The sequence below is a fragment of the Varroa destructor genome, unplaced genomic scaffold (assembly GCF_002443255.2).
Source record: "Varroa destructor unplaced genomic scaffold, Vdes_3.0 BEIS01000007.1, whole genome shotgun sequence".
Lineage (NCBI taxonomy): Eukaryota > Metazoa > Arthropoda > Arachnida > Mesostigmata > Varroidae > Varroa > Varroa destructor.
Window position 1 is genome coordinate 27009133 of NW_019211460.1, and position 15195 is coordinate 27024327.

Sequence of the window (15195 nt, forward strand, 5' to 3'; positions counted from 1 at the left end):
AATCGTAGTTGAAATTAGATGGGTGCAAAGGTAAAATTCAAATATAACACTTTATCATCAATCGTAAGATCTAATGTTTCACTGTATTTGAAGATTTCTAGAAACTGTGAGTATAAATCTATGTTTCAATTTATATGCTGCTTATATATATATATATATATATATATATATATATATATATATATATATTTTTAGCTTTAGTAAGTGTGAGTACAATAGAGGTTGGTCACGACACCCTTTCTGCAACACAAGATTACGATCCGAAATTTTGACACACATATACGCCTTTTACCTTGGCCTATATGTCCTAGGATATGTGGTACAATTGGCACGAAGGTGAGTGCCTATTTGACGGTATTGCATGGGCTCAGGTGATTGTTTGCATACAGAAGAACTTTTCATTTCGCTAACATCTGCAATCAAAAGCCGTTTTTTCCTCGATTTTACTGAGGCCATGTCGCTGTTTGGGGGGCCGCGTAGTACGTGTGATCTTTTGATCTTAATACAGTGAATTTCTTTAGGAAACGCAATCCGACTAATTTTGATTTACTTGCGTTTGGTGACCAGCGTCAATGCTATGCCAGAGCTTATCGTGTGCCCAGGGATGTCGAGCTTCGTTACATGGAGGCGAATGCTTCTGTCTACAGGGTCTCAAAATCAACCCAGCTGATAACCGATCATGTATTGGCAAGTATTCTACAGATTGTTTAAGCTACCTTCAAGGTTCTGGAATTTTCTCTCACAAGTTGTGTCTCTGTAGCAAGCTACTCCTCCAACGATATACCTTCATTTTACCAAATTCTCTATTGACTACTACCTTCTCTGCTTCTGCAGACCTAAACGAGTGCGAAGAATGGGGTTATTGCGATCAACTATGCACGAATTTTCACCAAGGTTTCAACTGTTCGTGCAAGGCTGGTTATGAGCTTCAAGATAAGGTCACATGTAAGGCCGTGGACTCTCTAACGATGCGCCTGATCTTCGCTAGACAAGCTGTTATTTATGAGCTCAATCCTATCGATAAGTCGCTCCAAGAGCTAAGCATGACCGCCGGCCAAGTTGGTGGACTCGATTTTCATTACGGACGTCGCGAAATCTTTTGGACGATGCTGGAGAATCGAACTATCCATTCGCTTCGGTTGGGCGATGACGAAGGTGACAAGAAACAGGAGCGCTCTCCTGTGCTTGTACCTTTCGCGTGGAATCCAGTGGCCATTGCGGTTGATTGGGTTTCTAACAAGCTCTACGTGGCTGATAATCTCGGCCAGAAAATCGATGTCATGCAATTCGATGGACTCAATCACGCGATTGTACTTTCAAGAAATCTCACGAACCTTCAGGATATCGCTGTTGACCCGTCGGCCGGGTATGTTAAATTTTTAGCACATCTCTCGCATAGCCTACTTTAGCCGACGTTCTTAGCGGATTTTCGTAGTTGTCACGGCCCGAAGGCAATATACCAACTTACTATTATAAGTACCCGTCGAATACACATTTTATATTACTTACATAGTATAGAATACAACGAAGTGAACTGATTGTGTCACCTTTGACAATTACAGATACATGTTCTTCAGTGACGGCGACCATCTCGAGCGAGCCGATCTGGATGGCTTCAACCGTCGGATCATTGTTACGTCTTTGTTTCGTGTCAACGGTCTCACACTAGATAGGATCAAAAAACTGGTCATTTGGTGCGACTCTCAGCTCGACGAGATCGTCGCTGTTGATTACGACGGCAATAGGAAGCATACGATTCTTCGTGGCTCAACCAAGGTGCCATCGGCGAATAAGATGACGCTTTTCGAAAATAAGATTTATTGGACCGATGCTACTAAGCAGGGCATTCTTTCAACTCATCTTTTCCGAAATAATGACACCACCGAAATTATGTATCAGGATCGATTTATTATCAAAGAGCCGGGGGTGATTAAAGCTTACCATAAGGTAATGCAGCCCATGGTTGACAATCCGTGCAAGTTCAACAAAGGAGGCTGTCAGCATATGTGTATTGTCGTACGAGGAACTGGCGCCGGTAACTACTCTCTCGGCTATAAGTGCGTCTGTAACACCGGCTATGAGTTGACTAACGACGGGCGTAACTGCAAAAAGGTCGACACATTTCTTCTCTATTCGCAGCAAAAATCCGTTCGTGGAACACTGATGGATCTCCGAAGTGATGCTTTCTCCGACGCTATGATTCCGATTGCGAGCAAATCAGCTCGCTTTGTCGGAATCGACTTCGATGCCCACGAGGAGTTCATCTACACATCAGATGTCATTCTGGACGTGATCGCCAGGGTGAAACCAGATGGGACCAGCAAGGAAAACGTGTTAGCCGCACAGCACGAAGGTGTTGAAGGAATCGCCCTTGATTGGGTGACCAAGAACCTCTACTTTGTGGATTCTCGCAAAGGTACCCTGGCAGTGATAAATACAAGGGATACACAGCAACGAAAAGTTCTTATGCGAGATTTGCGAAGACCGCGAGCTATTGTCGTTCATCCCAATAAGGGCTACATCTTCTACTCAGTGTGGGATCGACCAGCAAACATTTCACGGGCCTATCTCGATGGGACGAACCAGCAGGTTGTCCGAGGAACTTCGCTAGGCTGGCCTAACGGGTTAGCCATTGATTTCGAGAACGACCGTCTCTATTGGTGTGACGCGCTTCTAGATCATATCCAGCACTCAAATCTAGATGGTTCCGATGTTCAGACAGTGAATACCACCATGTTGCAGTTAAAGCATACCTTCTCGATTACCATTTTCAAAGAGTGGATGTACGTGACTGACTGGCGTATTGAGGCTATCGCTAAGGTGCACAAAACTACTGGGGTGACGGGTAAAGTCCTTCCACTTCCAGAGGATGGAGCGCGTCTCTTTTGTATCAAGGTTTATTCGAAGGAGAATCAGTATATCGAACCCCAACATCCGTGTCTCACTAATAATGGCGGGTGTGAAAAATTCTGCTTTGGCGTAATATCAGCTAGTGGAGGACTTCAAGCCACTTGCGGATGTCCCACTGGCCAGGTTCTTGATGACGACCAGAAAAAATGCAAAGGAGACCCTAAAGCTGAGCCCAGCCCGAAAGCATGCCCGAACTCGTGGGATTTCACCTGCGACAACCAACGATGTATCCCCAAGAACTGGGTTTGCGATGGAGATGACGATTGCCTTGATGGATCTGACGAACATCAGAACTGCAAGCGGAATACCTGCAGTGCCCGGGAATTCCAGTGCAACTCAGGCCGCTGCGTCGCGCTGTCGTTCAAATGCGACGGCGATAACGACTGTGGTGACGGCTCAGATGAGCAGGGATGCGCCAATGCGACATGTAACTCAAACGAATTCGCTTGCGAAAACGGTCGCTGCGTGCCTCAGAGCTGGAAGTGCGATTCGGAGAACGATTGCGGAGACGGATCAGATGAAGGAGAGTTCTGCACGGACAAAACCTGTTCGACTACTCAATTTGCTTGCCAGTCTGGTACTTGCATCCCAAAGAACTGGGTGTGTGACGGAGACGCTGACTGTGTAGATAAGGACGACGAGAAAAGCTGTCCGCCGGCCGTCTGTACCGTGAGTCAGTTTGCGTGCGAAAACAAACGCCAGTGTATACATGATAGTTACAGGTGTGATGGAATAGGTGACTGTTCGGATAATTCAGATGAGAAGAATTGTCCGTCACGTTCGCCGAACGAATGTGACGAAAAATCATTTCAGTGCAAGTCACCCAGAATCTGTATTCCACTTGGTTGGAGATGCGATGGTCATAAGGACTGTGATGATGGCAGTGACGAACCCGACACGTGTCCGCGAGGTGTCTGCCCGCAGAATCATTTCAAATGCGATAACGGACGATGCATCTACAAGTCGTGGGTGTGCGATGGCAATAACGATTGCGGTGATGGCTCGGATGAGCACGAGAGGCACGCCTGTGTACAGAAGCCTCTGATCTGCCCCTACTATCAGTGGGCATGCCCTAACGTAACTGACCGATGCATCAATGTTACACTGGTCTGTGACGGTAAGCCTGATTGCCCCGATGGTTTGGATGAGGGTCCAGGTTGTCTGAACGGCATGTGCTCCCCGGAAAAAGTTGGATGCACTCATAACTGTACCATGACTCCGGCAGGCCCGGAGTGTACATGCCCGAAAGGTGAACGGCTAAATGATACAACAACGTGTGTCGACCTCGACGAGTGCACGGACATTGTTGGAGCCTGCTCGCAGCACTGCTTCAACAACAAGGGATCGTACACATGTAAATGCGATGAGGGTTACATACAGGACCCGGGTGACCAGCATAGGTGTAAAGCACAGGATAGAAGTCAGGCGTACCTCGTCATCTCTAATCGAAGATCGATTTTGGTGGGCAGTCTCGACACGTCCAGCTTAGAACGGGTGCCTGTTAAAGTCGATAATGTTGTCGCTACCGCGTCGTACATGAGGAATAACACGATATTTTGGTTCGATATGAATGCCAAAAAGATCTTTAAACTGATGAAAGGTGGCGAGCCGTTAACGGTCATATCCAGTGGGCTCGATCTTATCGAGGGTCTTTCTGTGGACTGGGTTGCGAACAACCTATACTGGGTAGATTCGAAATTGAAGACGATCGAAGTGTCTAATCTGGAAGGAAAGAACCATATAGTTTTGATTAACAATAACATTAGCCAACCTCGAGGGCTGTCGATAGATCCTCGTCAGGGTGCACGCATTATGTTCTTCTCGGATTGGGGAGAGAATCCAAGGATTGAAAGTGTTGGCCTTGATGGATCCATGCGTCGTACGATCATTGACACTCGCATCTTCTGGCCAAACGGGCTAACGCTAGATTTACCCAATAGGAGGGTTTACTTTGCTGACTCAAAACTCGACTACATTGACTTTTGCAACTACGATGGCACCGGAAGACAACAGATTCTTGCGCATAATCACTATTTGTTACATCCGCATAGTTTAACGGTGTTCGAGGACACATTGTACTGGACTGATCGCCAACTTAATAGGGTGCTGTCATGCGACAAATTCCGCGGCAAGAATCAGACCGTCGTAAGTCATTTAGTAAGCCAGCCACTTGGCATTCACGTAAATCATCCAATTTTACAACCAACATCTAGTAATCCATGTGCTAATGCGCCATGCACACATCTGTGTCTGCTGTCGCCGTCCGCGAGTAAGGCATACGCCTGTAAATGTCCTCCAGGTTATACATTGGACAGAAGCTCGACGAACGGTGTATGTATACCAGTAGACAAGCCGTTCTTGATGGTGCTGCGTGGTAGTCAACTTGTCGATATGACTCTAGAGGCAGGCAAGTCGAATGCTGGTCAAATGTCGCCGATTATTGGCTTGGATCGGGCGAGAGACTTCGATTTCGACCAGCAAGAGGACAATGTTTACATTGTAAAAGCACTTGATGATGATAAAGAGAATGGAACCCTATCCAAGATCAATCTGAGGGCATCCAATGTGACCAAATTCCTTCCGGACGGTTTTGTCGGTGCGCCTTACACTGTGGCCGTTGACTGGATTGGCCGTAACCTGTACGTGGGCAATCGAAAAGCGTCAAACATTGAAATTGTCTCGCTCGGAGCGAACAGCTATCGGCGCGTCATCATTTCCAACGACGGCAACAATACAGGTGTTGGAAAACCACAGGCGATTGCCCTTGACCCTATTGTTGGCAAGCTGTTCTGGTTAGATAGCGGAAGCATTGGTGTATCTACAAAGATTGGTTATGCTACAATGGACGGCGAAGTACGTGGTATCGTTTTAGACAGCAACTTACGCAACATCGAGTCACTTACAATAGATCCGACGACACAGCGTATCTATTTCTCACAGAGCTTTCCCGGTATTATTGAAAGTGTTAGCTATACGGGGACAGATCGGCGGACAGTGTTTAACAACGCGCTCCGCATTGATAAACCACAATCGATCGGATTTTACCATCAGCGAATATATTTTCTTGATTCGGCCCACGAGAAAGTGTCATTTATTGACCTTCAGAATGGCAACACCGAGACGGTGATCGAAGACAATCTCAGCGGGTTACAATCGCTCAAAGTCTACGGTAAACGCGCTGAAGTCCCTGACCATCCTTGTCTGATTCGAAATGGAGGTTGCTTTCATATCTGTGTACCTTTTAACGGCACAGCTCGCAAATGCCTTTGCGGTGTTGGCTTCAAGCTTCGGGGTGATACGCTGTGCATTCCGTACAACGAGTTCCTCGTCTACTCCGAACTGGAGAAGGCAAGTGCTGTCGATATCGAAGGCTCGAATGAAGCAATGCCACCAATCGCGGGTCCAGGCCACAACATATTGCACCTCGATATGCTGTACGAAGACAAACGCATCTATTGGATCGAGTTCAATCAAGGACCCCGTAACGGTATCTTTGCGATCCGACAAAATGGAACAGACCAACAACATATAATTAAGGACGGTATCGGAAGCAACGGAATTCGAGGGCTAGCAGTTGATTGGGTCAACCGTAAGTAGTGGATACTTTACTATGCTTCTTTTATAGCACACTGTTATTGGATCGTTCTAATTACATTTGATTTTCCAAGTTCATTATAACGTTACGAACAGGTATATGTAATAATAACGCAATACGAAAATAATATTTTCAGGCATGTTGTACTTTACGAACGTGTTTCCTCACGAGAACTTTATCGAAGTGTCACAGCTGAACGGCGAAAATCGTATGGTGTTGCTAAAGACAACAACGGATTCCCCGCGTGAACTCGCTGTTGATCCAATTAAACGCTATCTTTACTGGACTGACTCTGGGCAGTATCCAAAGATCGAGCGCGCCTTTATGGACTGCACAAATCGCACGTCGCTTGTCGTTACCGGAATTGCCGCTCCCCGAGACCTGACTGTCGATATCGCGACTAACGACATCTACTGGGTGGACTCGAAAATCGACGCGCTACAAGCTTGTGCCTTTGATGGCAGTAATCGCCGTACAATTGTTAACGGACTACCCAATCCTATGGGGGTGGCCATTTACGGCGACGACGTGTTTTGGGCTGATCGCAATTTGCGTACAATCTTTAAAATTAACAAGAATCGCAAAAACGACATACCTAAAAAGGTCAAGTTGGATCTAAACATGCTGCGTGACGTGATGGTCTATTACGACAATAACCAATATCACTCTAACTCGCCATGTGCGGGGGCTGGGTGTGCGCAGCTCTGCTTTCCGTTACCGACGCAAATCAATGGAAAGGACTTCCGCTGCGCATGCGCATCAGGCCAACTCGATGAATCCGGCCTAGGCTGCTCCACCGTCAAGACTTACCTCGTCTTCTCCACGCGAAAAGAGATACGCTCAATGTTCCTAGATCCACAGCGAACATCGCTGCCATTCCAGCCAAAAGGCAACTTGACCAACCTTGTTGGCATGGACTTCGACTACGCCAATCATCGAATGTACTTTACGAAGATTCGCCCTGATGGGGCCATTTTCTGGATGGATCCGGAAAATCCTGACCAAAAAGTAAATGTCGTTCTAAACAAAACCGTCAACCCTGAGGGTATCGCTTTCGATTGGACACATAAAAAGATCTACTTCGCTGACTCAGCAAATCGCAGCATCTACGCAATGAACACTGACGGAACGAATATTGTCATGATAGCTAACGTCGAACGACCTCGAGCTATCGTCCTTGATCCATGCGATGGGTATATGTACTACACGGACTGGGGTCGTTATGGTCACACCGGCAAAATCTTCCGTGCCACGATGGCAGGCAACAACAAAACCGCCATTGTCTCATCGAATCTAACACAGCCGAGTGGGCTAGCGATCGACTACGATGACCGAAAATTGTACTGGACTGACGCGCTACGCGAGAAAATTGAACGAGCCAACCTCGACGGCACCGATAGAGAAGAACTGATCTCCGCGACAATCTACCCGTTCGCCATAACCGTTCACGGCCCATACATTTATTGGACTGACCTTCAGCTTCGGGGTGTTTACCGAGCAGAGAAACATACCGGAGCAGGAATGCAAGAAATAGCTAAACGTCTCGAAGAATCCCCGCGTGACATTCACGTGTACGCGCCGGAACGACAGAAGTGCAACAAGACCGTGTGTGAGCTGAACAACGGCGGTTGCGCCCAGTCCTGCCACCCTGGACCGAACGGGCCTGAGTGTCTTTGCGAGAGCAATATGAAAATCGCCAACCAAGGTAAAATGTGCGTTCCTGAGAACGTTACGTGTGACCCATCGAAGTTTGCCTGTGCCAATGGAAAATGCATTGATCGACGGTATACCTGCGATTCAGACGACGACTGTGGCGATCGTTCAGACGAGAATCCTAAATATTGCGCGGTGCGTACGTGCTCCCCGACGGAATTCCGTTGCGCTAATGAACGCTGTCTCCAGCTCCGATGGAGGTGCGATCACGAAAACGATTGTGGAGATAACAGTGACGAAGTTGATTGCAAATATCCCGAATGTTCCGGGGATGAGTTCACCTGTGCGAACTTCAAATGTATTCCCAATAATCAGGTGTGTGACGGCCGGGACGATTGTAAAGATGGCAATGCTACAGATGAATCGCATTCGCATTGTCCAAACAATCGCACCTGTCCTGGCCAACAGGTCAAATGCGCAACAACAAACATCTGTGCTGAACCCTTTTGGCTCTGTGATGGAGATGACGACTGCGGAGACAACTCTGACGAGATATCGACACTCTGCTCGCAAAGAAGTTGTCCTGCCAACAGTTTTCGCTGCACTAACCACAGGTATCATACGCAAACTATAGCACTTAGCCAGCGAATCGGTATTCGATTGGAAGACTAACTTCCAATGTATGTGTAAGTTATAGCAAAGAGTGCGTCGTCAAATGGTAACGATCGAAGTACAGAGTTCACTTTCGATCCAGCCCAGCGATCGTTCGTGCGTAAATTAATCTAAAAAAAAAGTTAACGACCTTTGATATTTTTCTATTAGCCTATATTCTATGATATCAGTGTCCAAAAAAGAGCTTCAATCCGATAGTTTTCTGCCCTTTTGATGATTTGTATCGTATTGGTTGTTTTTTTTTGCCATGCAGATGCATCCCAGCCAACTGGCATTGCGACGGCGACAACGACTGTGGTGATGGCGCTGACGAACCGGCTGAGTATTGCAAGTCTGAAAAACGTACGTGCTTTGGTGATTTGTTCACGTGCGATAACGGCAACTGTATACCTCGAACGTATCTGTGCGACGGCGACGATGACTGCCTCGATCGGTCAGATGAAGACGCTCGACACCAGTGTAATTCACGCGAATGCGATCCCGAAAAAGAGTTTACCTGCACGAAAAATAAAATGTGGAATCGTCCAACGTGCATACCGAAACGTTGGGTGTGCGATGGTGATCCGGATTGCGTTGATGGTGCGGACGAGGACAAATCACTTAACTGTCCCGTACCGGAGCCGTGTAGCGAAAATCAATTCCGCTGCCAGAACAGTCGATGCATCAATAAGGATTGGTCAGTACAATAGATTTCAAGTAATAGCTGGCTGCTTGTCTTTGCTGTACGAAAGGTATAACTGCTGCGTAAAGGGTCCCTGATAGTCGGGACGAAAATTACAGACAAAAAAAAAAACTAGCCATAGTGAGTATGCTAGAAAGGATCTGTAAAGTTACGCTTTTAGCTTTCGGATGCAGAGATTGATTGCTTCCAATATGAGATAGCAAAAGGGAGAGAAGTAAATGGACACCCGACAAATAGTCCAGGTTCGTGCTGGGATTCGAGCTCGTGCACGATCATCACTTCTCAGTAGCACTTTAAGTTCGTTACGGTTTTATTGGAGACTCGTTGAAAAAACAGTCGCCTTTTCCTATTTGTTCTATTCAGGTATTGTGATCACGACAATGACTGTGGCGACGGATCTGACGAGCCGAAAGAATGCAAGTTCCGATCGTGTACCTCTGATGAGTTTACCTGCAGAAACTCAAAATGTATTCGCAAAAATTACGTTTGTGATGGCGAAGACGATTGCGGTGATCGTTCCGATGAGCTGAGTAAGTAAAATCGTGCAAGCATCCCATAGATTACATGTTAGCCGGCAAGTTGAAAGCAACGACAGCGTAAATTCGTATCATCGAGAATAACTCTTTGTCCATAGACGAGGCAAACGTCGTGCGACGCCAGTTTCGCTAATAGTTTACTATCGAACTCTGCCAGAGATTAATTTCTCGTGATCAGAATTCAAGTCCTGATTTTATCTAATTATTCTCGAATGTTTATATCTACACAGCGATCTCACTGTTATTTTGTCTGATTGTAGAATGTGCTAACAATTCGACATGCGACGAAGACACTCAGTACAAATGTCGAACAGGTGACCAATGTATACCGCTTACGAAGGTCTGCGATAAAACGCGTGACTGTCGAGATGGTTCCGATGAGTCGATGCGTTGCGGCATCAACGAATGTGCCACCCCCGAAAGTAACGGCTGTGAGCATATGTGTGTTGATACACTGCTTGCTTACCGTTGTCAGTGCAATCCCGGCTATAAGCTCATGCCTGACGGTAAACTATGCACCGACATAGATGAATGTTCCGAGCAATTGGCGGTATGCTCTCAGAGCTGTGTTAATACACCCGGATCGTTCTTTTGCAAATGTAACGATCGCTACTATGGTCGTGAGCCGGATGGCCACAAATGCAAGCGTTTACAGACGAAACCGGAGCCATGGGTTATATTTTCGAATCGATATTACCTGCGCAACGCCTCGATTGATGGGACGCAATACAACCTTGTCAAGATGGATCTTCGAAATGCGGTAGCCATTGACTTCGACGTCAAAGAGGAGCGAATTTATTATGCCGATGTTGGTAATAAAACCATTCATCGCATGTTTGTCAACGGAACAGGCGAAGAGGTCGTGGTAAAGTACGATGTACACGGCCTGGAAGGTATGGCCGTTGATTGGGTTACACGTAAACTGTATTGGCTGGACAGAACGAGCAAACAACTGTTCGTATCGCACCTAAACGGCACCTCGAGAAAGGTGTTGCTTCCGCGAGGCATCTCTGATCCTCGAGCAGTTGTTGTCCATCCAGGTATCGGATGTTTGTTCTTTACGGACTGGGGTCATCATGCGTTCATCGCTCGACTCGGTATGGACGGTTCAAACTTCACTCGGCTGGTAACCTATGCAGACAAGCTCGTTTGGCCTAATGCACTTACCGTGGACTATTTCTCCGACAAGATCTTCTGGGCCGATGCTCACCTCGACTATATCGAGTACGCGGACTTCGAGGGCAAAAATCGCCACACGGTTCTTTCGGGCCAGAAGGTGCCACACGTGTTCGCACTGTCGATCTTTGACGACTGGCTCTTTTGGACAGACTGGAACATGAAAGGCATCTATAGAGCGCACAAGTTTACCGGAGAAGGCCTTCAGGTCCTCCGCAACACGTCGCATCGACCGTACGATATTCACGTGTACCATCCTCTGCGTCAACTGCCGTACAGCAATCCATGCGAAATGAATAACGGTCAATGTTCGCATCTCTGTCTGCTATCGCCGAATCCTGCCGGCATCAAGTTTCCAGCTGAGCACCGTTGCGCCTGTCCCGAAGACTTTGTCTTGATGCCAAACAATCGGACGTGCATCGCAAACTGCACGATCAGCCAACACCGTTGTAAAGGCCTTGACGATGAGAAGTGTATACCGCTGTACTGGAAATGTGACGGTGAAAAAGACTGTTCAGACGGCACCGACGAGGATGGCTGCCCGCCGTTCAAATGCAAAAAGGGTCAGTTTCAATGTCCCTCAACGACGGATACCGTATGTGTGTCACGGATCAAGGTCTGTGACGGACAAAGAGACTGTCCCGACGGTTATGACGAGAATAATTGTAAACTACCTTGCGGAGAAAACAGCTTCAAGTGTGAGGCCACCGGCAAATGCGTACCTTCCTCTTGGCAATGTGATGGCGATAACGACTGTTCAGATGGATCTGACGAAAATACAGCCATCTGCAACCATGGACAATGCGACCCCGAAACCCAGTTTAAATGTAAGCACATGCAAGCCTTTTTACTTTAGTGGAAAAACCTATTTGAAATTTATAATTGTTCAACGCTTTACGTACTATCGTATACTTTATACGCATCAAATTATTGTGTAATAACATTCTATGCCAGGTGACAACGGCAAATGTATTCCGAAACTTTGGTATTGCGATTTTGACAACGATTGTGGCGATGATTCGGATGAACCAGCTCATCGATGTCGAAACCAAAATTGTACCGTTGGCTGGCAGAAATGTCCATCTCCCAACAACTATCGCTGCGTTCCGTCCTGGCTATTCTGTGACGGAAAAGATGACTGTCGGTAAGTGGAAGCCATACACATTAAACTCACTGAATCCATTTGATAATAGCCGGCTCCTGGACGTTTATAACGGACATAAATTCCGTCGCCATCACCCCTTTCGTTTTTCCGCCAAAGACAATAGCTACAATCCTCGATCATCTTATCATTTGCCATTGTTCCACAGGGACAATTCGGATGAAACGAACCCCGAGGCGTGTCCTCAGTGCCATCCCACTGGCGACTTCAAATGTGGCAATGGCCGTTGTATACCGCTGCGATGGCGGTGCGATTTCGAGGATGACTGTGGCGACGGTTCCGATGAAGAGGCATCCCTCTGCGAAGATCTCTATCGGGATTGTTCTGAAAGCGAATTTCAATGCGCTAACAAACGATGCATCCCACGTAAGTGGCGGTGTGACCACGACACGGACTGTGACGACGGCTCTGACGAACAAAACTGTGGCGATCACAAATGTCGACCCGATCAATTCCAGTGTGCGAGTGGCCATTGTATCGCTGCCAGCCTCGTTTGTGACGGTAACAAGGACTGTCGGGATGTTTCAGACGAACGTAATTGTCCGCCGCGGTATCCCAACGGAAGACACTGTTCACCTAATCAGTTCCAGTGCAATAACACCGTCTGCATCAAGCCAGATTATGTCTGTGATCGGGATGACGACTGTGGTGATTCGTCGGATGAGACTGAAGCCACCTGTCAACAACACGAGTGCGATGTGACGAGGAAGTTCCAATGCACCAATCGTGCCTGCGTCATGCTATGGCAACTTTGTGATGGCAAAGATGACTGCGGGGACGGATCTGATGAAAATTCGTTTCAACTCTGCGATCGACTTCGAGGACCGCTGGTCTGTGCGGCTGGCAAATTTAAGTGTGCAGGCGGTCGCCACTGCATAGAGAACAGCAAGGTCAGTTAATAGACATCGAGGAGTTATTATTATTCAATTACTTTAATCCTAGAAAATTATCATTTCGTTCAGATTTGAAAAGCAGTCCGCGGTCAGAACAGTATGATATATTTAGAAACTACTGTATACAGGTATAATTGAGGCAATCTAAAATCCTACAAAACCTAGAAACTCTGTGTAATACATTTTTATGCGCGTTCTGTTTACAGGTGTGTGACCATAATCTCGATTGCGATGACCACTCTGACGAACTTGGATGTCGTAAGTTCCATCTTCTGTTACTTACATTTAACTAGCAACTTAAGTTGTGTTCTAAAACTGATCGAGCCTTACATCGCTACACAGCTGACCAATATCTGTTGACGATTAGCTTGAATAGGAGCATTACGACTCGGCATATATGTATTACCGTTATTATATGTACATATATATATATATATATAACTACAAGCATGCCTATAATTTACAGAGGTGGGTGAATGCAATAAGCAGACAAAGGGCGGCTGTGAACATAACTGCACCTCGTTGAGCGCAAATTCAAGACACGACTATCTATGTACATGTCCTAGTGGCTACCGCATAAATGCTACCAATACGAAAATTTGCGAAGATATCGATGAGTGCTCCACTTTTGATCACTACTGCTCACAGCTCTGTCATAATCTCGAGGGCAGCTATGGCTGTACCTGCAGGAAAGGGTAAGAAGCAGGCAAAATCAAAGCAATCGTCCCAATGTGGGCTTAAGGACGTGCCTAGAATATTGTATTGACTATTCATCCTATTACGCGCAGGACGTATTCAGACGGACATCATGATGATGATGATGAGATCTTCGTTCGCTTAGTTCGTTTTGCTTAAAGATAGAGGCCGAACATGTACGACTGAGTTAGATTGCAAAAGTCCATCCTCTAACGCTGACTAAAATATTTATTAATATTCCAATTGACTATTTATTCCGAATCTAATAGATTCGAACGCGTCCACATGGAGTGTCATCCGAAGAACGGCGCCCCACCTGTTATAATGTATACGAGTGAACGCTCAATCCGCTTGGTTATTCAGTCCGCAGAGTCACATAAACAGATCGATTTGGTGGCTGACCAGGGACGTATAGAGGGGCTCGACTATGACCCAGTGGAGAAGTTCGTTTATTGGGTGGATCGATCTGATAAATCAGTTAAACGAGCGATCATTCCAGATCTAGAAAGGGATCCGGAAAAACTTGGCGCGCAATATCCGCAGGATTTGCAGTTAAGTGGTAAGTTTCAGCGAAAGTTAATTATATTTTATAATGAATAAATAAGCGTACGATAGACATATTTTTATTTAATACAATATTGATTGCTGCAGCACCTTGCTTCTTGTATTAATTAGTTGATTTCGTTCAGACATTTATAAATACACATTTTTGAGCCACGGCTTGTAATATTTGTCCGTTGGTGAAAAACGGTAAAATTATGTTCGCTCTGTAATCGTGGTCTAGGCTTGAACAAACCCACGGCCGTGGCAGTTGACTGGGTTGCCCACAACCTTTACCTCATGGATCAGGAATCTTTCGAAAACCGAGCACCCAAAGGACGCTTGATGGTCGCCACACTTGACGGAAGATACCGACGAACTCTACACGACCTCGACATCGAGGCTCCGACGTCAGTGGCACTTGATCCTGAAAGTGGAGTTCTATTTTGGACAGATATCGGCATCAATCCTAAAGTACGAATCAGTGCTAAAGAGCTGAACTTTTGTCTCCTCTTTAACAAACCTCTCATACTTTCTTTCCCAAGCTTGTTCTTCGCTAACCCAGTGTTATTTACGGCTTCCTTTCAAAGCATGGAAACCTTAACCTGCCACAGTTAAGAACGTACTCATGATTGCCTGAGGATCTATGTCATGTAATATGATTTAAAAATTGGCTCGCT

The 15195-nt window shown here is 46.4% G+C and overlaps 1 protein-coding gene across 4 annotated transcripts in view; it reads left to right on the forward strand.

Moving 5' to 3' along the window:
- mgl (low-density lipoprotein receptor-related protein megalin) overlaps window positions 1-15195 on the forward strand; it is a 95295-nt gene that overhangs the window by 74248 nt on the left and 5852 nt on the right. For all 4 annotated transcript variants that reach the window (XR_015317912.1, XM_022815051.2, XM_022815053.2 and 1 more), the window contains 13 exons: window positions 568-687; window positions 835-1366; window positions 1563-6499; window positions 6642-8772; window positions 9084-9506; window positions 9876-10042; window positions 10309-12051; window positions 12179-12368; window positions 12535-13276; window positions 13486-13537; window positions 13746-13974; window positions 14245-14534; window positions 14760-14989. Coding sequence is in view for 3 of the 4 variants with exons in the window: in XM_022815051.2 (XP_022670786.1) it covers window positions 568-687; window positions 835-1366; window positions 1563-6499; window positions 6642-8772; window positions 9084-9506; window positions 9876-10042; window positions 10309-12051; window positions 12179-12368; window positions 12535-13276; window positions 13486-13537; window positions 13746-13974; window positions 14245-14534; window positions 14760-14989 (11786 nt within the window). In the remaining variant the exon portion in view is untranslated. The remainder of the gene's footprint in view (window positions 1-567; window positions 688-834; window positions 1367-1562; window positions 6500-6641; window positions 8773-9083; window positions 9507-9875; window positions 10043-10308; window positions 12052-12178; window positions 12369-12534; window positions 13277-13485; window positions 13538-13745; window positions 13975-14244; window positions 14535-14759; window positions 14990-15195) is intronic.